The 23,651-nt window shown below is 39.1% G+C and overlaps 1 protein-coding gene across 9 annotated transcripts in view; it reads right to left on the bottom strand.

Annotated features, from left to right (window-relative positions):
• robo2 (roundabout, axon guidance receptor, homolog 2 (Drosophila)) overlaps positions 1–23,651 on the bottom strand; it is a 518,827-nt gene that overhangs the window by 34,389 nt on the left and 460,787 nt on the right. For 5 of the 9 annotated variants that reach the window (XM_008424864.2, XM_008424867.2, XM_008424866.2 and 2 more), the window contains 4 exons: positions 17,327–17,369; positions 7,717–7,844; positions 5,887–6,159; positions 3,953–4,078 (listed from right to left, as the gene is read on the bottom strand). In XM_008424864.2, the coding sequence (XP_008423086.1) occupies positions 3,953–4,078; positions 5,887–6,159; positions 7,717–7,844; positions 17,327–17,369 (570 nt within the window). The remainder of the gene's footprint in view (positions 1–3,952; positions 4,079–5,886; positions 6,160–7,716; positions 7,845–17,326; positions 17,370–23,651) is intronic. The other 4 variants (XM_008424869.2, XM_008424870.2, XM_008424873.2 and 1 more) reach the window with 1 other exon arrangement.

The raw sequence follows: 23,651 nt of genomic DNA, 5'->3' as shown, positions 1-23,651 counted from the left end.
GACTGAATGTTCAGAGGCAGGCTGGGTGGGTGTTTGGGTCAGCAGTCTTCAGGGTCTCTAACAGCTCCAGAAAACACCGGTTACCTCTTCTCCTCTACACTAAAAAAGGTTTTAATGAGCAGATTCCTGTCCCCAGTGGAGATCCACGCTGTTATGAAAGCCGCTCTATTTCTGTTCCTTTTCATCCTGCTTCCCTCCTTCATACCTAACATTCATTATTCCTTCCATCTCCTTGGAGGGGGAGCGAAGCACTATAACTTACACTCCTCCTCCCCCCACATCCTTCAAATGCTGACTTAGCTTTGGCGGAAATTTATCTAAAGCTAAAACTCTGAGCATTGTTCCACGTTACTAAGCAATATAGGTTGAATTAAATAAATTGAGTTGGTAACATAAGATAAATTAAAATTTTAATGCAATAGTGTTTCCTACCCTTAATATGAGTACAATGACATAACTCAGACACCATAATGTTGAAGATGATAAAGTCTTTGTTATGAACTTCCATTTAAACGTACAAGAAAAATAATCACTGCAAGACTACGCAACAGTGTTAGTTCTTGTTTATATTCTAAACCTTTCATACCTCTGTAGGTATTTCAAAGTCATTTGTCAGAAAAATGCAGGAGTCTGTTTTTGTTAACAATAATCTTCAGGATTCAATTTAATAAAAGTAAAAACATAATAAAAGATGTTCTTTCTGGATATTAAATTGCGCCAACACCTCTGCAGCCTGCTGATTAAGACATTTTATTCCCTTTTTTTTTAATTGGGGAGTTTGGAAACAATAAAATCAAGTAAATAAAATAAAAATCAATAAGTTATTCATTTTATTAGTTTTTATACTTTACACCAGGCTGTATTCACACTAACAGATACTCTACAAAATCTGGATTTTTTGTTGCGTTTGCAGTTAATCTAGAAGTTTATATTAGAGAAAATATTTTTAAAAACGCAAATTGGAATCACTTAATATCTGTAGAGAAGCTATTTAGACATGATTAGAAACAATGGTAACACTGTGCATGCTCAATATCACAATACCACAAAAAAACAGCTGAAGTCAGTTTATCCCTCTGCTAACTCATCCTAGCATTTTGAAGCAACACATTGCCACATTTTAAAATGTTTCTTTGAAGATGGCTACAATCTTACTTCAAAATATATGTTTGCCCACCCGCCACAGGCTTTGGTCATTTTGCCTTTGGAAACAGTGGGTAAGTCTTAAACAAAGCAACAAAAACTCCAAACAAATAGCGGAAAGGGAATTAGCCAGCAATATCTGAAAACCATAACAATACTGATGCCATTTTAATTTTCTTCAGATGTTTATTTTGTCTGTACCGCTTCAAATGTAAGCTAAGTAAGTTAGCTTACATTTGAAGCTAACTTGTAAGCTAAAGTTAAAAATTACCAGACCAACGCAAGAAAAAATTTAAGTTTTGCCATACTCCTGGAGCATCTTCTTTGTTTGAATGTTAATGGCACTATTATTGCCACCTTCAGGCGGGGCATAGGTATCACTGCTTTTTGGTTTAGAATCACGCAGTTCATGTAGGTGCAGGTTTATTTCAAAAATGGAGAAAAAAGATTTCAAAAGATATCACTAATATTGTAGCTGGGGCTTCAGAACTATCTTCTAATTAATAAAAAGAGCAATTAATATGAAAACAACTCATAATTGTTGCTATTTTTCCAGTGACACTTTACAATTTACCTGTATGCAAAAATGTCATTAAATCTAAAGGATTTTTTGCCACTTTTGTTCATTCAGAATCAGTTATAATACAGACTAGAGCCTGACTGGAGCCCCCCACCTAACAAGCTGGATGTCTATAGGAAGAATCTGCCTGTAAGGCATGGCCACTTCAGATCCTTCACCCTGCCTCACTGTGGGCACAGCATTGAATTAGAGAGCAGTTAAGGCAGTGGCTTGTAACTAGATAAAAGAGGAGAGAGGAAGGGAGGCAGGCATGAGGGCTGCCTGGGTGTCCTATAAATGACATTGTAATTCTCTGAACATGGGTTTTAGTGCAGTCGGCCACCATTAGGGGATGAGGGAAAAGGGAGGTATTTTTGCCACTTTAGCCAGCCAAGCATCTCTAATGGTGTCTGTGTGTGCACGTGTGGATAAAGTTCACTCTGTCTGAAAACTCCCTCTGCCTCCACTCCTGTCAGCCATGTTCTGCTTCCACTTCTTTGTGCTCTGATTGTCTTAACAGACGTCTCTTATCACTTCGCTTAATGTACAAGTCAATAAATTAGAAAATCATCGAAAAGTTTGTTTACTTCAATATTTTAAATAAAAAATGAAACAGAGTGATATATTTAAAAAATGCATTTATGGCTAAGAGCTAATGAAAAGTCCAAATTTGATTTCTCATAAAATTTGAGTTCTATAAGAATTATGAAAAGTTATTTTAATGTCTGCCTGAGAGTTAAATGCATTGATGCAATTCCTGCATCAATGAGGTGTGGCATAGAGTCAATCAACCAGTGTTAAAACATGGAAGTCTCGTTAAAATGTTTGCTTTGTTTAAGGCTTCATGGTTGGTGTTCAGGTATTAGTCTCCCTTTCAATAAAACATAATTATCAAGTGATATTTTCAAATTTTCTGTCAACTTTAAGCAAATTTTAACTCAAAAATTTGATGAATGACTGGATTCATGACTGCCCTAGTACCCAACCACCAGGCTTAGTGAGTTTTCTGGGGGAAACCATGCAGGTCTTAACTTTTGTTGCGATTATTTAATCTTATAGTTTTTGTTTCTCACTGGGAATTTTCTATCAGGCAAAAGTTTGAGTCACACACAGACGTCTTAATTGCACTCTGTGACTTGAGGCAGTTGGGGCTACCAGTAAAAATTTACTAACACACCCTATCTAGCTTGTTTACGTCCATCATGGGTAAGTGTAAATTTATTGCCAGTTGGCTGGATGATGTCTTCACCTCTGGCTCACATCTGTTGCTAACCCATACGATGCTACGTTCTTTCTGTGCAAAAAAGCTCGGCACTATGAGGGTTAAGACTGTAAAGAGCCATATGCAGTGTGAATAGCACAGAGCTGCTACTAAGAGCCAAAAAAAGACCTCAGAAATGTTCAGTTTTACTCCCTTGGCGTGGCTAAAGCTCCCCAGAGATTGGTCAGCGGTGCTGCATTTGTTGCAACTAAACAATGAAGTTGGAGGTTTAGTGAATTTCAAACACGCACACACATGCACATATAAATATTTTTATGCATACATTTGGTAATGATGATCTTAAAAAAATTCCTAAAAAGTTGTACATTTCAGTTGGTGAAACCTGCAGAGACCCAATACAAACACCCAGGCTGCTTTAATGCTGGCGTCCAGCTCATGTGTTTCAGTTGGTGTGGAGTTTCTCATTTTTCTTCCAAGCCTCAACCCCTGACCTAAACATAAACCCTGCCTCAAAGCCAAACCTCTATGGGGTTTTGGTTAAGCCAGTTTACTGGCCAGTCAGGCACAGTGACACCAACTCAGTAAATTAGAAAATTTACTGTAAATTAAAAAACGCAAACTGGTGGAGTCTGTGTTTTTATTAACTGGATGTTTTACTAATTAGTAAAACATCCAGTTAATATTTGATTATAATCAAAACAGCTTTATATTTTCAAAATTATGTTTTACTTTTTGAATGGAATCACTGAGATAACTTAGATTTTCATTAAAATGCACTTCTATACATACAAAAGTCTTATTCCTTTAGAAATAAAATATCAATTATTCCAAAAAGGTACAAAGAAGTGGAAACACTGGAGGCAACTGACTGAGCAAAGCGCCTTCAGTGACGGGAGGAGAGAATGTGTTTATGAAAATGCCGTCTGCACATGCAAATAACAGATCAATAAAGACATTGGTCAATCATAAAGATGGGCTGAGGAGCAAATCGTCCCAGACTGCTTTCACTCTCTGCTGCGTAAACCAACCTGAGAGACTGCCGCTTCGCTCTGAGCTGTTGTGAGAGCTGGTGGTGCTGAAATCTTGTGATTGGTTGTGTGGGATTCTATTAGACAATCCGTCGGCCAATCGGTAGTCGGGAATGAAAAGAAGGGCTACAGTGGAGGTTAGAGGGCAAAAATCACAGTGGCATCAGGTGACTGGCAGTTAGCACAAGCACATGCAACAACATGCAGTTAGAGCAACAAAAGCAAGCAGGATCAATTCAGGAAACAGCATCAACACGTGGATTTCACAATTCAGTTTCTTAAGAGCAACAGACAGCACATTCACTGGGAAAGTCAGACTTTCTTTTTTGATATATATACATAAATAATTTTAAAAATGTGGCTCTAATCTTCTCCCCTCACTATTCTCCGTTCTTGGAATGGAGAATAGTCAGAGTCAGCAGTGGAGATTATATTTCAATACTTGTCTAAATTCAGAAAGATATAATCACATTTTATCACAAGATTCATTAAAAGAGGGGATAAAGTAGAAAAAATAAAATAAAATGAATTGGTTTTAGAGTGCTAGAAAATTAGATTATAAATACATATTAAAATAGAGCCATTAAAGTATAATTAAAAAAATCCCTTCTCAAATTTATGATAATGATCTTAGATGATTTTCTTCAATATTAGGAAATATAAAACAGATTGACAATTATGCTAAAGCTAAGGGAGGAGTAGGCTAGCTATGAAAACTTCACAAGAAATTAATGGACGGCTCAGCTGTGTAGCTCTTTCATGGGGGTTTATCTGACCTCAACCACAGAAACCAACATGATGACTGCTAGAAAATAACTACAAATACACTTTTAAAGACATCCACTTTTCACCACAGCGAGGTTAGAAGGGATTTTCAGACTTTTGGTGGAGTTTAAGTTTAAGCACCAATACGTTGTGCTTTTACAACGGAACAAACGAGAGTTCAACTTCCCTCACAAAACAGAGAACTTTGAAGGCCTGATATAGACACGATGCATGTTATTGTTTACATAAGGAAATTTTGCTCATGCGCACAACGCTGGAGGGCAAAAAGACGATCCTTTTACTTGCCATCTATAGCTGCACTACTGCGGTAGAAAAAAATTCTGTTAACAAAATGAAACCTGGAGATGTCGATAGTATTAATCTAGTGCCGTGCGCCACAGCAAAGGGAAAAATCACTCAGAAAAACAACTCAAAACCACTAGCATTCTTCCCTTTTCTCACTCTCTGTGTTGACTTTGCCAAACACAGACCTGTTGCCATAGCAACTGACTGACCACAGCTCCACTAATGTGTCAGGATTCGACTCTAGAAACATCCCACATAAAGAACAAATCATTCAGTCTGTTACAGTATCACGTTTTCAGGCTTGATGTTAATTTTACGATTATTAATAAGTAATATCTGAATATAGAGGTGATTGAGTGGCCAATTTAAACATCCATTCTACTGATGATCTGTCAGAGTTGGTGTTTTTTTCTGAACTGAAACACTCGAAATTCCACAACACATCTACATGTTTGTCGTTGTAGGTCAAAGTCAAGCTAGCAAAACTGACCCACTTCCCTCTGCCAATTTCCCTTTCTCTTGATATTTTTTATCTTAATTAAATACCTTTTCCTGTCCTTGTTATCTAGTTCTCATTGTGCTGACAATTGGTAGCAAAGCACTACATCCCTTTTTCTTTCATATATCATGCGTACAATTAAGATTTTGTGCATAATGTTGACAACCTGACAGTTAAAGCTATCGGTAGTCATCATCAGTGAAGTTTTTTTGCCCTCCAGCAGCCTGCTGGTTGGTGGGATCTTGCGCACATGATGTCACATTATAATGTGTCTATATTAAAGTTTTAGAAGAAATAAAATCTTAAATGCTAAACACAAGAACAGAGCTGATGTAACCAGGTGTGAGAGGGATCTTTGACTCACTGTTGTTGCAGGAGTTCTTGTCAGGCAGGGAGTAGCCCAGGTTTGCCATTTCCTGCTTAGTCTGAAGTGAGGCCTTCCACTGGGCATCAGGCAGGTCCACAGCCAGCTCATGGATGCTGCTGGAGTGGAGGATTTGAGTGGTGGCATAAGGATTGGCTTGGGATGTTTGACCAGGACTGTTGTAGTTAGCCTTGGTTGTAAAGTCTATGCTGCTGTAGATGGCTCCGTCAGAAAGCATGGTGCCCGTTTTGTCTCCCTGTCCAGTGGGGAGATCTGGTAAAGAGAAGAAGAGAGAGCTAATTCAGGGTTAAGCCGTATGCTGACTAGAAATGCTGCCTTGAAGATTTTTTTAAAGTAAGATGAAGTACAGAAAATATTTTGAAAAATCAAATGATTTTTCTCTTGTTCTCGTTTTATCAGGTGGGGAACATCTATTATTTCAACAGCTTCTTAGCTATAGCTAACAAAAAAAAAGTTGTAGCTGAAACTGTTAAATTTCATGCCTAATTTTCTTATGAAAGGACATTATGGAAGGAAAACATTGGTAAGCTTTTTACTGGTAAGCATATCTATGCTTACCAGTAATAAGTCTCAAAAATTAAAACTAAAGCATTACCTGCTTTGAAATATTTAGATTTTGGAGAGGACCCTGTTCAAGTTTTAAATGTTATCCAATCACTAATGTTTGGCTATAACACACAATTTGATACTATGAAGCTTACTGGAAATTGCCTGTACTGTAAACAACCATACACTACTGCAAAGACAGAAGTGGCGATCTGAACAAGATGGCTCTTGATGTTTCTCAGTATTTGGAGGTGTGGCCTACACAGACTGAACAGCTTCGTTCACTTCCTACGCTGCCGTTGCTAAAACTACACGGAGACTACATTACTACCACCACAAAAAACACTGATACCATCAATCACAACTTGTTCTTCTGCCTGCTGATTGGCCCGGTTGAAATTCTACCAGAGGAATCAAGGTCAGTTGAAGAAATCCCAGACAGAGCACTGAAAGGAGATGGGAATCAAGTGGAAGTGGAAGGCACATGCTAACAGTTAGCTAGTTAAACTGCAAGTTTTTTCAAAATTCTTTGACATCTGGTGTAAAACACCCAAATCAGTCAAATTCAAGATCAAATAACAAAAACACACCCAACATTACAGACAGAGGAAATGCACTTGAAGGCTCAGATGAATACAATAAAGGTGGTTTAATGTTCTCATCTTCTTCACTCTTAGGATGAAGAGCTGTGTTTTGCCCCCTCGTATCCTCTGGATATCTCCATACCCTCCCTTTCCTGTTCCCACACATGAGGAGTAACGGCCATGTTTAGCATGTGTGCGCCTGCTGCACCAGATGAAGAGAGAGTAAGGGAAACAAAAACCATGCGGTTTGCATGCCCAGTGAAGGGGAGATGATGTAAAGCCACGGCGGAAGTGTCCACATCTGCGCCAGTCAAGCTGTGTCTGTCCTTCACGACTCGCTGCTCAAGACCATCCTTTCAAACATCCATCCCCCCGCCTGCCTCTCCTCTTCACATTCCCCTACTCTGAAGTATGGCCAATGACACCAAGCTGAACTAGCTGTCATCACTCAGTCTGGTGACAGCGGAGTCCCCCTGCTGTTAATGCTCGAGCCGCCGTCTACTGTGAAATATAAATATGTCCGGATACGTATGAATTATGCGGCAACGTGTGCATTTCATATGCGTACATGTTATGGTAAATAACAGGGGCTCCGTTTGAACACAAAGGAAGGCAGGAAGGCCGACTTTCATCTCTTGCGGTTTTAGTTTTGAAGTATTTGCAGCGTTGACGCACTCACCTCCTCGACCAAATTTAGTCAAGTCGTTTGGTCCTCCGGAGCTGCTGTTGACGGGCAGGCTGGTCGCCGGCCAAGAGTCGGCTAACCAGGGGTAGCCCGGGTCACTGGCGTTCAACAGGCCCGGACGGCTGGACGAAAACAAAAGGTTGAAATACAACATTCAAAATATGTTTTCACAAGATTTCTGGATTTCGAAAAAATTAAATAAAGGCCATTAAACATACAGTAATTTGAAGCCATCGAAAACATTTAAAGCGAGGAGCATCCCACTAGTGTGCTCAGAGGCAAATTTCACTGTTAAAAAAAACAGCTAGTATGTATTTTGCAACAATGAGTTATCCTGCCACCGATGTTTCTAAATTGGTTGAAATAAAACGTCCTGAATATATGATGATGTATCAGGGCCATGGTAGATGAAAAAAGGGGAGTAAATTTCCACCAAAAGCTCTGAAATTTCCTAGACAAAAAGGACATTTTTGAGTTTGAAAAGTAAAAAATGTGCTATTACAAAACTGAAAAATCTTGAGTTTAATCTCAGAAATTTTATAGAAAAAAAGTTTGAATTTTCTGAGTTTGACAAGTCATAAATTTGTTAGAAAAAAAATTAAAGTTGGAGATTAAGCTCATAAACCTTTGAGAAGAAACTTAAAATGAGATTAACCTCAAAATGTCTGAGTTTTTTCTAGGAAATATTTGACTTTTCAAATTGGTTTTCAATCTTGTTGCCATGTTCTTTCTAGAAAATGTCAGATTTTTTGGACAGAATGTTACTCTTACTTTATGCTCAAATATCTGAATATGAAAACCTGAAAAACAGAATCTTCAAACCTGTTTCATTTGGCACAATAAAACACTCTTTTTAAAAAAACATTTTGTGAAAACGTGCATATTTACGTTTGAGCTTGCAAAGTTCAGCATAGTGAATAATTGTGATTAATTACAACGGTAGAGTGTGATTAATCTGATAAAATATATTAATAAATTGACAGCACTAGTTAATTGTTACTTTTTGCCTAATAATACATGTTTCTGTGACATAAGCCTCTGAACCAAAAAAAACCCTTCGAGGGGAAACAGCACTCTGATACATTTCTGGTTTCAGAAAGTTGGGATCCTTTCAGGCGAACAGAGCAGTTTACTTCCTTTTCTCTCCCGCTATGCCTTTGTCACATTCATTCAGCTATTTATGCAAAAACACACTGTGGATACATACATTAATAGGATTTTAATAGGATTAATAGGTTTTAATAGGATTTTAAAGTAGTGAACACGTGTCAAGTGAAAAAGCAAGATTTTCAACATTTTGAACTTAAACACATGTTGTGTGCAACCTTCTTTACTCTCTTATCAATAATTGCCTTCAAAAGTCATTTCTTTATCAAATGGATCTCACTTGTGTCTAGATTAATTTCAGCATACAAATGTTAGTTTAGTAAAGGCCCTAGAGTAGCGGTTCTCAACGTGGGCGGTACCGCCCCCAAGGGGGCATTCAGAGGACGGCAGGGGGCGCTGGCAGACATTTTTACAAAAGGGGGGCGCTGGGATGCCTTTGGGGGGCGTTTGGTTGAAGGTAAACTTTACACCTTAAATGCACAACAATGCCAGTTTAGACTTTGAGCAACTTGGTAAAACTGTATTGTGTAACATTAAACCATGCTTGGCTGCAACTGTATCGATGGCAGCTCTTCTTCTATTCARTGTTTGTTAGCTTCTGYTAGCTTCTTGRMGCAGCTCCGTTCTCCTGCTACTGGTAGCTAAAATTACGATACCCTCACTGTGTATCCCTCTGAAAAATGAACCCATTTAAATAAAGAAATCCCTCCATGGGTGATACCACGATAGAGAGCGTTCATTTTAAAGCGTCAACCACGGTGCTGTAAGTGGTCCGGTATGAAATGGGGGTGATAGAACAACACAGCACTTTTAAATTTCAATAATCAGAGTGTAGAAATTGTTTCAGTTGTTTTAAAAGGTTTATGTCAGTCTGCCTTTTCCCCATCGATACTCTTCCCGACCACCCTGCACCTTAGGGGCTTAAAAAAAAAGACGCGCACATTGCGCAAAACTCTGAAACAGGAGAAGCAGCACATAAAACGGAGTGACGAACTAGATGTGAATTATGGCATAAAAACAGAGAATCCAACGCTGAACAGTGAAAAAATCAACACATGATGTGAAACACATGACGATTAGGCAGCGCAGCAGGTGATGAGTGAAGATTACTGATGGTGAGCGTCAATAAACGATAAAATAAATCTAGCAACAGGAAAKAAACTAAAGTGGACATRGCAATAAACCAGGAGAGGATAATACTAATCAAAAGAAACTAAATGGAAATGAATGAAGAACAAAATGCAAGAATAAAGTCAGAAACTAAAGTAAATACAGAGGAATAAAATGGTATGGCAAGATCTTTTGAGCAATACTTAATACAGAGGACTATATGGCAAGAATAAACAGACACTATTTCCACATAAAATGTAAAATAATATTGTTGAAGTGCCATGAGTTTGTTGAGACCATATCTAGTACTGAGAATAAATATATCTTACAGACCATAACAGTAAAGAACTTATCACTTATTTATGTTTTTAAATAGATTTGATATATTTATTTATTCAATTTTATTTTTCATGTCAGTTTTAATGTCATGAGGCTGATGACTCCATGACACTTTCAATTTGACTCATTATGATTTGATTAAGAACCAGATTTGTTCTTTGTAATTTCTGTCCAGTAAAACTATTAATCTATAAATCAATAGACCGGTCTATATAAAGATATAATCYRTGTTTCTGTCTCATATTTGTATGGCATTAAAAGGATCTGGAACTTTTGTTTTTCCACTGAAAGCTCTGGTTTGCACAATAAATGCCATGTGGGTGAAGTTTTATGGATAATACTCTGATGTCTCCTGAAGGCAGCACAGAGCTGCACCACCAAAATGACAAACACTGAAGAGAAGAAKAGTTATGATTAATGTAGTTACAGTTCTATCCATGTTTTAATGTTGCAGAGCTCAGTCGTTTTGCAAATAGTTCAGAGTTTAAACTGGCATTGCTGCACATCTTTTATCTGCTCATTTTGTGTAATATTTAACAACTAGAAAATGGCACAAAATAAGAATATTTTTTCCATTCTGATTGGCTGCTGTTAGGCCTACCAATTTTAACTTGAATGTTCATTGCATTTTTGTAGACACCTGTGAAAATAATTTATATTCCCATAACTTTTTTGTTCTCTGGGAAATTATTTTTGATGATAAATATAGAAACAAGCATAAAAATCAAAACATCTACAATAGTGATAGTAATATTAATGATAAAATAATGGTCAGTGCAAAGTAGCCTGCAAATTCTTTGGTGGGGGGCGGTGAGGGACCTGGATAAAGGCTAGGGGGTGCTGGCCCAAAAAAGGTTGAGAAACACTGCCCTAGAGGTTTGCTAGGGAAGTTTTCTTGGAAAGATGGGCAAAGAGAACATTAAACAGAGAAGAAGTCAAGAGATCAATGTTCAGAGATCCACAGCTCAGGTGGTAGAATCTATGGACTAGACATCTATTCATGTTAAGGTAAACAAATGAGGCCTTTATGGAACAATGACAACAAAGCATTGTTGAAAGGAAGTCAATATTTCAGTAACATCAAAGATGGGGCTCTGGGTAGAGGAAACCTAAAGTTGAACTTTCTTCAATCCGAAGCAGTGCCTTAATTTCTGGACAATAAGCTGTGACTTTTGTCACACAGATCACGGGTGGCACTGAGGAAGTCTGCAATTAACTAATTCTGAGGCTGTTCAATTCTGACACAGGAGAGGAAGATGACTTTAGAGGTCTTACTGTAAAGGAGGACAATGAAGATGGCGGTCAATTACTTTTCCTGGTAGGCCACAGTACTTTATTAAAAATTGTTTTTACCAGCTTAAGTAGATGCTACAGAACTACTGCACAACTTTTAATTCGATTAATTTTTTTTAAAGGTTTCGTTGGCCTTTATTTGAAAGTAGTTTGACAGGAAAGAGGGTTATGAGAGAGGGGGAAGACATGTGGCCAGACCGGGAATCGAGCCTGCGACCACCGGCATCAGGACTCAGGCCTCAACACATGGGATGTGCTTTGCCCCTGCGCCACCACAGCACCTTAATTTGATTACTTGATTAGTTGTCAGAATAATTCATAGATTACTCAATTACTAAAGTTAGAACAGTGAAATCTGTCAGAGAAGGTTGACGGAGTTAAACGTCATGCATCTCTTAAAATAAAATTCACTTTTCGGGAATGCAGGAGATCTGAGACTTGTAGAGAAGTTCACCTTTCAGCAGGACAAAGATACAATGGAATGTCTCGAATTAAAACATATTAATGGGCTAAAATTGTTAAAAAAAAATTTTTTTTTAAAGTCCAGAAAATATTTGATATATTAACATCTTCCTTCTGTACTTGTAGCTTTATTTGAAGCCCATTATGGAATGTGCGACCAGCGAAGCTTTGCGACACAGTTAGCGTCAGAGCTGGCATTCTGACGGCAGGGTTCATTGTCTGAGCTCCAGCAGGGTGATGGGTTGACTCCCAGAGACTTGGAGAGAGTCAAACCCCGAGGACAAGGCCAGGTAATGGGTGAGCTGCAGTTGCTCTCCATCTCAGCTACCGGTTCTAATGAGAAAAGCTGTTCAGCAAAAGGGAGGAGTTCAAATGAACTACAGTCCTGGCAACAGGCTAAGAGCCCTCGCCGTGGCTCCTGAATGCCAAAGCAGGCCCTCGGGGGAGACAAGTCATTCAAATTGATGGTTGTGCATCAGACACATGCACTTTTATAGGGTAATACATCTCTCCCTGTACTTCCACCTCTGTTTCTGGCTGCCATGTTCCACCGCTGCCATCATTCTTTCTTACCATACCATATTTTCCTAACCCCATTTTCCTTTTATTGTTCCATACACAGCTACACATCCCCATTCTGTCTTTTGCATATTTAAAAATCTTTCATGCTGCAAAAGAAGAAGAAGAAAAAGAAGAAGAAGAAGAAGAAAAGCCGAGTATAAAGGCATTGTTCTTTCTTCTAAGTAGCACTTGGAAAGGAAGGAGCAGACGGTGGGAATTGCTGTATTGTCCTTGCATTTGTCACGCAGCAGTTTTCGGCAAAGCATAATTACAATAAGACTGATCTCTATCAAGGGTATTTGTTAAAGGTGTATGTTTATGTGTGTGTGGGGATTGGATAGGTTTCGGGGACATCCGGCTGATGAAATGTTGACGTTTAACTTTTATTCCCCGTCCAACCCGAGGACGGATGGCAACCTTGGGGGATGAAATTCGACTTGAAGCAACAATACTTCCTCCTTCCCAAACATTTCAGTAACTTACGACGAGTGAGAGTGAATCCATAAATAGCGGCAAACTCGGCCGACGCCGGGCTCCCGATAAATACGCCGATCGAGGCAGATTCATTCCAAACCGACTGTATAAATCTGTTGTTTATGATTCGGCAGACCAGTTGATTAAACTTGAATTTAAAGTGCAGATGTTATCTAAACACAATAGAAAACACAAATTACTTTGTGGATTAACCCTCCGAGAAGATGATCTCATTTATGATTTGGATCCTGGGATGATAGAAATCTCTATGGCAACGGATTTATTCAAACCTGTTCCCTCAGCATGCTTTGCTCTTCCAAAAGGAGTGAATCTGCTCTGCTAAAACATTGATCAGTGTGGAGATAGGAAGTTATTACTAGCTCCTAATTACTATCTCTTTATTGGCGGAAGGGGGAGATGCGGTTAAGGAACCGTTATCAGCTTTTTATCAATTTTAACTGAGCAGCCAAAGCCAAATTGTTCAAGTCTCTACAATCTGCAGCCTATTCATCTTCCATGAATCATTTATTTTGTGATCGATTAAGTATAATTGTTCAGTCAGGGCAATTTGGCTTGAGCCAGGGAGAAAATGGAAACAGATGTGACTTCATTTGCCGTTGTCTAATTAATGCTACAAACATTTCATGCAACAAATTATTATTATTATTATTATTATTATTATTATTATTATTATTATTATTATTATTATTATTATTATTATTATTATTGCCCGATATCATCAGCTTCACAGATTCACTTTCAGGACAGATGGGAGAGTTATAACATCTGGGATGTGATGGCATCAGAGTGGCTAACAGAGGCAGACCGGAGGCTCGATGGTGAGGTCTGAGATGCATCACCCAGGCTGGTGATGGTGACTATCAATTCATATGAAGATTGATCAAAGTATTTTTTTTTCGGCAAAATATAAGGCATACAAGAGAACAGCAGGTTCTGTGTGGAGGATTACAGTAGTAGTTTTGAGACCAAATGAAAAATTTGAGATTACAAAATGATCCTCTTTACTGCAATAAAGAACAGACGCATCTCAGTAAAAAAAAAGAATATCTTAAAATAGGACTATTACATAATGTTCCATAATAGCAGTAAAAAAACCATATTTTATGCAAGAAAATCCACAAAAGGTCATCGCTAAAGAAGCTGTTCACAAAAGTGTGTAAAAAATGTGCACCAGCAGCAGAGATTATTTCTAGACTATTGAGGGCAACGGAATATAATCCACAACACTAACTTTGAAGAGAAAAAAAATAAATATATTTTCCACACTTGTCAAAATGCCACAGGTGTCCATGCTGTGTGCCTTGAGTTTTTAAGAAAAAGTTTTATCACAATTATTTGACTTTTTTTATTTAGCTTATATTACTAACAAAATGTGGGGGGAAAAAAACATTAATAAAAATTGTCTTGTGTCACAACATCCTGTGTGTACATCAGTGTGTCTTTGGGAGTGGGTGCATGTAAATCCAAAATAAATAAATAAATAAAATGTAATGGGGTAGTTTACTTTTATTTATTTGCTGGCTGGTGCTTTTTCCGTAAGCTAAATGTGACTAAGTGGTCAAGCTTTTAAACCGCTGAAACACTTGCCAAAAAGAAGAGAAATTAAACAGATGTCCCTTAAAGCTGCAGTTTGTAACTTTTATAAACAGTATGTTTCCTGCAAATGTGTTAAAACTAACATGTAGCTGTGACAGTAAAACATGAGACAGATGACCCGTGGAAAAAGTCCATCTCTTCTTCCGCAGAAGCAACCAATCAGAGCCAGGAGGAGGGTCTTAGTGCTGTCAATCACACTTGTGTACACACTGTTCAATGTGCTACTAGTGGAGGCACAGCTCACCATTTCAGGAAAACTGTTTATCCACTATCATTGGTGATCATGCTAACTAGCCTAAGGATTCACAGCAGGCTCTGGTGCGGGGCTAAGCAGAGAACAAAGGGGGAAGTTGTGAGAACGATGTGTTTTAGGTATGTGGTTGTATTCATTTAGGACCCAACAGTATCATCCCTGACCTCACACACCCTTCCTCAGTCTCTCCTTTGTTGTTGTTTTAATGAAACTTTCTTCTCACCCTTTAGCCTGTCTGTCCTCCTCATCATGCAGCAATCCAGCTAATGAAAAGCCACCCGCATCACAGTGTTCAAAATATGTTGAAAAAATTAGCAGCTTATAGTCTGGAAATTACGGCAACTGTAGTCTTGAGACAATTGTGACGCAGGGTTTAGTCAAGAACATGAGGACTGCAGCTGGAGCCGGTGCTTCGAGAGCCAACATACACAAATGTATCCAGTTCATGGGCTCCAACCGCTGCATTACTTCTGTTAATGTACTCCACAATATGATAGATGGTTAAAAGTCCTCCTTGCAGATAAAAGTATATTTTGCATTTTCCTTGAAAATCAAGGTGGGAGAGGTTGTTTGAGGTTCAATGTGGCGTTTCCACAGCCTGTGGTGACCTGAGGGGCCGTGTCACCTGCTGGTGTTGGTACTCTGCATCTTATCAAGTCCAAAGATGTCTAACATAAAATTTTACAGCACTTTTTTTCTCTACTTGGAATGCTATGGAGATGCTGATTTACTTTTCCAGGAGGAGGTGGAACCTGCTCACAACACCAAAAATGCCAACACCTGCTTTAATTGCCACTGAAGCTCAGAAGAGAGAGAACTGTTAGTGCTGATGCACCAAAATGATTGGAATGGCAAATTATTATTTCTGTTTCCTATTAGAACAGTCCTTTATTGTAAACTTTTCTTAAAACTCTTAGCTTTTAACACACTTTGAGACTTTTGCTTGTATAAGTGTTTTGTTTTCATTGTCATCTTTTATTCTTTTGTCCTTTCCAAATTGTAAATGTTCTTTAATTTTATCTGTCCAACTCTTTGTCACTGATGTTGTTGTTGTAAAGTGATTTATAAATAAAACAGTAGTAGAATGGCACTGCTTGCGACATAATACCCAACCTGGGTTACTGTAAAACCTTAGCAGTGCCATTATTGAGGGAAAAGCAGCCATGACAACACGTCTTCAGTCAAGTCATCATTTTCATAAAAAACCAAAACAAAAAAACAAAACACTATTATAGGTCTTATAAGTGAAATTTCCATTTACAGACGGAACATGGCGAGATATTTTAGGACTTAATAAAAAGCGGGAGAAGTTGATTTTGCAGCATTTGGTCTGCTGATCACTGATCACAGCCAATCAAGGGAAAATTGTGCAACTCAGAATTTCTGGCCGATTGATTGGTGCATCTCGAGAAAATTGTGGCGTTCAGAGCTGCTGACAAAAGATTTCTAAAGCATCCATTCCATCCCCAAAAGAAAAAAATATTACAGATGCGGAGTGAGAATTGGAACCGCTTATGTGGAAAATTGAAACAAAAACATAACAGCAGAAAGTAGATGAGAAGCGGCATGACAAGCAAGTGGTGTGGCTAATTCATTAAGGGATTGGTGGCATCTCGCAGAATAATTGGGTGGAAATCGCCCTTTTACTGCATTGATGCAGGAGATATAAAAAAAAAATTGCTGATGCTAGCTTACGGGATGAACACCCTCCCAGAAGAAGAAAGACAAGCGGGGTCACGTTTAGTCACGATCTTTCAGTGAGCATTGGAGATGTGCTGGTTTGTCCCGGACCAGATGTGATAAGCAGAAACCTAGGATCCTCCAGGGAGTCTCATGAATCCCCACAGAGGACAACTGGTGCCACCGAGACGCGCCCTGGTCACTGCAGTTTGTCCCATTCCACTAACACGCACTGAAAAGGAGCAGGACTGCATGGAGATGTTCACACACACACATTCACACACACACCTCTCCCCTGGGTAATTATTTTTACATTATTACATGTGCTCAGATCCCAGCTGCCCATGCAAGATGACAGCAAATTTATCACTCAAGAGGGCTTTGGGGTTACCCGTAGCGAGCAGGCTGAAGATAAATGACAAAATAAAAGTCTCTCTCTGCTTAAATTGTTTCTGTTAATTCTGCTGAGGAGATTTATGAGTATATCTATCAATGCATAAATGGAGATGTGGTAGGGATGTATATTTGGAGGGGGTGGGCAGGACTGTGCGGTAGGCATTAGAACAGGTATTGGTAATTTTTGTAAGCCATCAGTCATTTATCAGCGTTAGAATTGGGAGCGGTTGCTGTAGAGTTCATGCGTGACTCTGGAGGAAAGATTGTGTGAGCCACAGGATTCAATGCTTTTATTTTGGTGGCAGTACTCACCTTCCATTGCTCATCAGACCGCCGTCGACTCTTTGGAACGTCACTAAAGGCAGGAGAAAGGAAAGAAAGAGGACAAAGAGAAAAAGCATTATGTTAATGGAAACACAAACATGGCTTTAAAGACATCACAAAGCCATTACTACCCTTTGGAAGCCACAGAATTGCGCAATTTGACATTTCAAAACAAGTCAGCTTATTAATGGAAAACATGCCAATTTTGACAAAACTCTCTTTTTCCGCTACAAAGTTTGGCACTAGGATGACCAGACAGTTCTTTTACTTTGAAGTGAAGCAGGTAGAATATAAATGCACTCCAAACTTTACAAATAATTTATCAAAAATATTGAAGGAAATGTGTTATTTTGGCGGGCTGCACAGTGGCGCAGTTGGTAGAGCTCTTGCCTTGCAGCACAAAGGTTCTGGGTTCGATTCCCGGCCCTGGTCTTTCTGCATGTTCTCCCTGTGCATGTGTGGGTTTTCTCTGGGTACTCCGGTTTCCTCCCACAGTCCAAAAACATGCCTGTTAGGTTAATTGGCATTTCCAAATTGCCCCTAGGTGTGAGTGTGTGTGTGTGTCCTGTGTGTCTCTGTGTTGCCCTGCGACAGACTGGCAACCTGTCTAGGGTGAACCCCGCCTCTCGCCCGGAACGTTAGCTGGAGATGGGCACCAGCAACCCTCCCGACCCCACTAAGGGACAAGGGTGTAAAGAAAATGGATGGATGGATGGAATAAATAAAAAACTGCCCTGCAACAGACTGGCGACCTGTCCAGGGTGTACCCCGCCTCTCGCCCGGAACGTTAGCTGGAGATGGGCACCAGCAACCCTCCCGACCCCACTAAGGGACAAGGGTGAAAGAAAATGGATGGATGGTGTTATTTTGGCCTGTCACAAAGAACCCAAGAAGACATTCCAGTTTATATTTATAACGCTAAGACGTATGAAAAAGTTCAGAGGAGTTTTGCACTACTACTAATACGACGATACCCTCTATATTACTAGTCTGGTCCAGTTTGTCCTTGTGCTTCAGCAGCAAAGTGCTCATCCTTTTTGTTTTGTATTGTTAATGGATTTACCATGGGTTGTGGTTGTCCCTCTGCAGGCGATGTCTTTGGTTCCTTTTTTTTCAGCCTGTATATTGCTTCGATTTACATAAATCAAGATGTCATGTGCTCTTCAAGGACAAGGTGCCAGATGAGAAGCAAAACTCATTTCATCTCTTTGATTTTGCTGCCGAGTCACTATCAGATTTGTGATTAAACTCCAAAAAAAAAAAAAAAAAAAGATTAGAAAAGGCAGAGGTCTCATTAATCACTCTGAGTTTTTTTTTTTCTTTTATCTGAGACACCGGTCATGCGGCTAGCAGGAATCCCTAGAAGCCATGCATGTGGTCTGATCCAGGAACAAAATGCAAAGATAAAAAGAAGAACTCCCCCTCTGGCTTGTAAAACTCCTAAATTGAGGCATCCTTATGATGACAAAGCAGCAGGGAAAGTTCTAAGCTTTTAAGAACTTCAATGGATTGAAGTGAAAACCGTCAGGTTTATGGAATTCACCTCATTCCAATGAGAAAAAAGGAAAGATATCAAAGAACTGCTTTACTAAAGGCAGAGAGAGAGAGGAAGGAAAGCTGTTAGTAATTTGGCTCATTTGTTCCACAGATGGAGATTAAAGAGAGGAAGACTCGACATTCTTCCTCTTTTTTTTTGCTTTTTCCAGTTTCATTCAAGTTGATTCCAGTACAAGCTCGGGCAAGCGATGGTTTTTTTTTTTTCTGAAAAACCGATGAGAGGCAGGAGGAACTCTCAAAACACATGAGAACTCTGCAGACGGGAGTCGCTAAAACAGTGAATCCCTATCAGAACTTCATTAATCTTCTCAGTACCTTGCATTTTTGGGGATTTCATGCAAAAAACTGAAACAAATTAGAGCGAAATTGTTTTGCAAATAAAAATTTGAAAGTGTGGTTATGTGGGGTATTTTGAGCTGCAAAAGAATCGAGATGAGGACAGAGGTTCACCTTCCATCAAGACTAAAATACTAAAACTAAATACTAAAAATATAAAACCATGCTACGATGGAATCTAACTGAAAATCTTAGGCAAGACTTTAAAGTTGTTGTTCAGACACCCTTCATCCAATCTGACAGATGTCGTCATTTGTATGTCGAAATGGGGTCCAACTGACCACACACGTAAAACTTGTATCATTTTTCATAGTCCTCTATGTTTGCCTCAGTCCTTGCACGCACAAGGGTTAAACTATTCTGCAAAGAATGGGTAAAATATGCATTATCTACAGTTGAGACCAGATATTTAAATATACTGAAGAAAAAAGTATTTTTTCTGACGTTAATTCAAACCAAACTCTTCTTGTGTTAGCTTAGTTAAAATGACCAATTAAATTAGCTAAATGTCAGTTTTAGAAATCTTTTTTTTTTTTTTTCTCTTTGAATTCAAAAGTTTATATCCATCTGGTCAGTAAGATTTGGGTCAAAAACCTTTTGGGTTTCCCTTTACAAGCTTCAGAAACCACCAATCAGAGCCAGAAAGAGGGTCTTAGCACTGAGAATCATATTTGTATACTGTGAAGAAAACCTGAGATTATCCCACTTTACCATGGTGGAGATATTAGTTTAATAGTAACAATAAATAAAGTTGCCTTTAAAGTTAATCACACAAGTAGCATCCAGACCCAACAGATGTGATGGATAAACCCTATAAAAGGTGAGTGCAAAAGAGGAACCGTTGGTTAGATCCTCCAGGCAGCTTCGGACCAAGATTGAGATGGACAAAGAACTCTGCAGCTGAAGAAGAGCCGGGGCCACAGACTCGAATATGTTCTGTGCATGGGGACCAACTCGTCAGCCCTGCAACATGTGGCTTCAAATTGCACTTCTCTCATCAGCTGGGTTGAGACCCCAAAGACAAAGACGAAGACCAAAGAAAAGATGAAGACAAAGAAAAAGGCAAAGACAAATTACAAAGGCAAAGAGGAAGAACTGGTGCGTTCCTTCCGTGAGACCAGCTCGTCTACAACTCAACGGACCAGAAAGATCATGAGACAAGGTAAAGGGAGTTTCAGAGCCGCAAGTCAAGAAGCTGAAGACCGCAACGCACAATAGGAAGTCACCCTAAGACCCGAAACCTGCTGCTCTAAGTCAGTACTCTTCCTGCCAGCGCCCAAGGCCTGTGTGACCTCACCATCCAAGCATAGGCGAAAGCTCGTCAGACCTGCAGGGATTGCTTTACTAATAAAATAGTTAGCATAAAGAAAATCTAAGAGATGTTGTGGACATTCAATTAATGAGTCACCTCGAAGTTCTTTGATGGTTGTAAAATAGCTTTGATGTTTGATTCTGGAGAGGAAAAGGTGGAAAATGTTTGATAGGTTCCTTTCAGCTCAAAACTATATGTTAAACAACATCCTTGGGACTCGCCCGAGTAACTAAAACCAACCTGGTTTAGTAACAAGTGCACGTTGTAATAAGAGAGAAAGAGCGACCGTTAACAGGTGTGCCCTGTGGAACTAGTTGACTGCAGGCTGCTCAGTCTGGCTAATTCACAGGGGGAAGACGGGTGGGACATCTGGATGGAGGTCGTCAGAAACCAGGCAAGTCTTTCTCAATACCAGCTTAAACAGAGTTTACTTCAGGCTTGGACAGGGTAAATCCCAACAGATTTAGGAAACTCAATTCACCAGTTAGACCAGTGTTTCTCAACCTTTTTAGGGCCAGCGCCCCCTATCCATTATCCAGTTCCCTTACTACCCCCCCATCAAAGAATTTGCAGGCTACTTTGCACTGAATATTATTTTATTATTAATATTACTATCCTATCACTGTTGTTGATGTTTGATTTTTATGGTTGTTTCTGGATTTATCGTCAAAAATAATTTCCCAGAGAACAAAAAAGCCATGTGAATAGAAATTATTTTTACAGGTGTCTAGGAAAAATGAAATGAATGGACATTCATCTTAACAGCAGCCAATCAGAGTTCTGTGTAATTTTCTAGTTGTTAAATATTACACAAAATGAGCAGATAAAAGATGTACAACAATGCCAGTTTAAACTTTGAAATATTTGCAAAACAACTGTGCTCTGGATCATTAAATCATGAATAGAACTTCAACAATATCAATCATAACTCTTCTTCTCTTCAATGTTTCTGTGAGTTTCTGGTGGTGATGCCTTCAGGAGAATGGGACATCAGAGTATCATTCATAAAATTTCACCCACATGGGATTTACTGTGTAAACCAGAGCTTTCAGTGGAAAAAACAATAGTTCCAGATCCTTTTGATACCATACAAATATGGGACAGGAACATGGATTATATCTTTATATAGACCTGTCTATTGATTTATAGATTAGTAGTTCGTTGCTCCGTTCTATGTCACGGTTCTCCTGTTTCAGAGTTTTGCGCAAAGTTCGCATCGTCTTTTTATTTATTTACAGCACAAGACGTAGAGCAGTCGGAAAGCGCGTATCGATGGAGAAAAGCAGACTGACGTAAACTTTTCATCTCCGGTATTCTGATGATTAAAATTCAGAAGTGCTGGTGCTACCGTTTCATACCAGATCATGCTCTCCATCGAGGTAACACCCATGAAGGGATTTCTTTATTTAAATGGGTTAATGTTTTTGAGGGATACACAGTGAGGGTATCGTGACAATAAAAGTGATTTTCTGTTGTCCTTCCATGGAAGCATGCAGTAACCAGGCAAACATTAAAACACTTTTTAATAAAAGTTGCATGATCACATCACATCACTGCCAAAATATGTGCACAAAAATCCTCAATAAAACATAAAACATTTTAAAATGAGACACCAGACAAGTGAATCACAGCAACGTCATCAGCCGGTGCAAGGCTGATGCGGTGAAGCTACCAATAGCAGGAGAGCGGAGCTGCGCCAAAAGCTAACAAACACTGAAGAGAAGAAGAGCTGCCATCGATACAGTTGCAGTCAAGCATGTTTTAATGTTACACAATACAGTTTTAACAAGTTGCTCAAAGTCTAAACTGGTATTGTTGTGCATTTAAGGTGTAAAGTTTACCTTCAAGCAAACGCCCCCCAAAAGAATCCCAGTGCCCCTCTTTTGTAAAAATTTCAGCCAGTGGAAAATGGCTGAAATTGAATGCTGCCCCCATTGAGAAACGCTGGGTTAGACGGAGAGCTAAATGTGGTAATGATGGAGAAACAACTTACAGTTACAAAAAAAAACCTGTTTATCCGCAATGATGCTAACTAGCCTTAGCATTCAGTTGGCCAGGCCAGCTGTAGCGTAGTTGAGACCATGGGGGCTGGAAGAAGTAAGCAGTGCTATTGTTATGTTAGCATGGCCACAGATGGTGGTAGACAAACAGTTTTTGTGTAATGGTATGTTGTTTCTCATTTCAATTAGCACAGCTACAGCATGTACATTAGATCAATTGACAGCGCTAAGACCCTCCTCCTCGCTCTGATTGGTTGTTTCTGACTGAGCTGTTAAGAAACAACCAATTTTTTCAAACAACTTTCCTGTCAATAGCTTCCCATATTTTGTTGGTTTACTTGCAAATGTCAAGTTGAAAATCGAAGATGATGACATCATATTTAAAAACACCTGAGGCCTGTAATTAATATCAAAGGTGGATCAACAAAGTGTTAAGCAAAGGCTGTGAACACTTACATAAATATCGTTTCAAGGGTGTCTAAACACTCAAAAACGTTTTTCTTCATAATGGGATATTTGTGTGTATAATCTTTAGGAAAGATATTTATTTAATACTGTTTGGAATAAACAGTATTTCTGCAGATGGCAGTAGGACCACAAAGTAGCGGCAGAGGAGTTTGACATTTTCAGACTATTTGTCTCATATTTTACTGTCCTAACATAGTGACTGTTTTAACAAATATGTAAAAAAAAATTTAATAAAGGCTACATTCTGCAGCTTTGGTTTGGACGCTCTGAACATTAATGGTATCAAAGGTTTTGCTTCATCCTCCGAAGCTTGTGGTTAGGATGTAACCAAATGGTGTGAACACTTTCAACAAGGTACTGCATTTAGGACTTCATTGTATACATCCAGCAGCTCTGTGTGGATAAAAATTCTACTTTTGAGACAGGCAGACATCTTGATTCAACTAGAGCCAAAGCCTGGAGCTCTTTGTTCCTCCACCGGCAGAAGTTGCATTCAAGAAAACTCTGTTGTCTGGGTGAGGACTGACAGGAGCTGGCTGAGGAAGCTTCTGAAGTCTCTATCTTAGGGCTGGCACATTTCTGGACTGCCGAGGAGCATTTTAATGTTAGACAGACTGACACGGCTAGTCCGGGCTGGGCT

The sequence above is a fragment of the Poecilia reticulata genome, linkage group LG13 (assembly GCF_000633615.1).
Source record: "Poecilia reticulata strain Guanapo linkage group LG13, Guppy_female_1.0+MT, whole genome shotgun sequence".
NCBI classification, from domain to species: Eukaryota; Metazoa; Chordata; class Actinopteri; order Cyprinodontiformes; family Poeciliidae; genus Poecilia; species Poecilia reticulata.
Note: the sequence above shows the minus strand (reverse complement) of the source record. Positions and strands in the feature narration are given on the sequence as shown.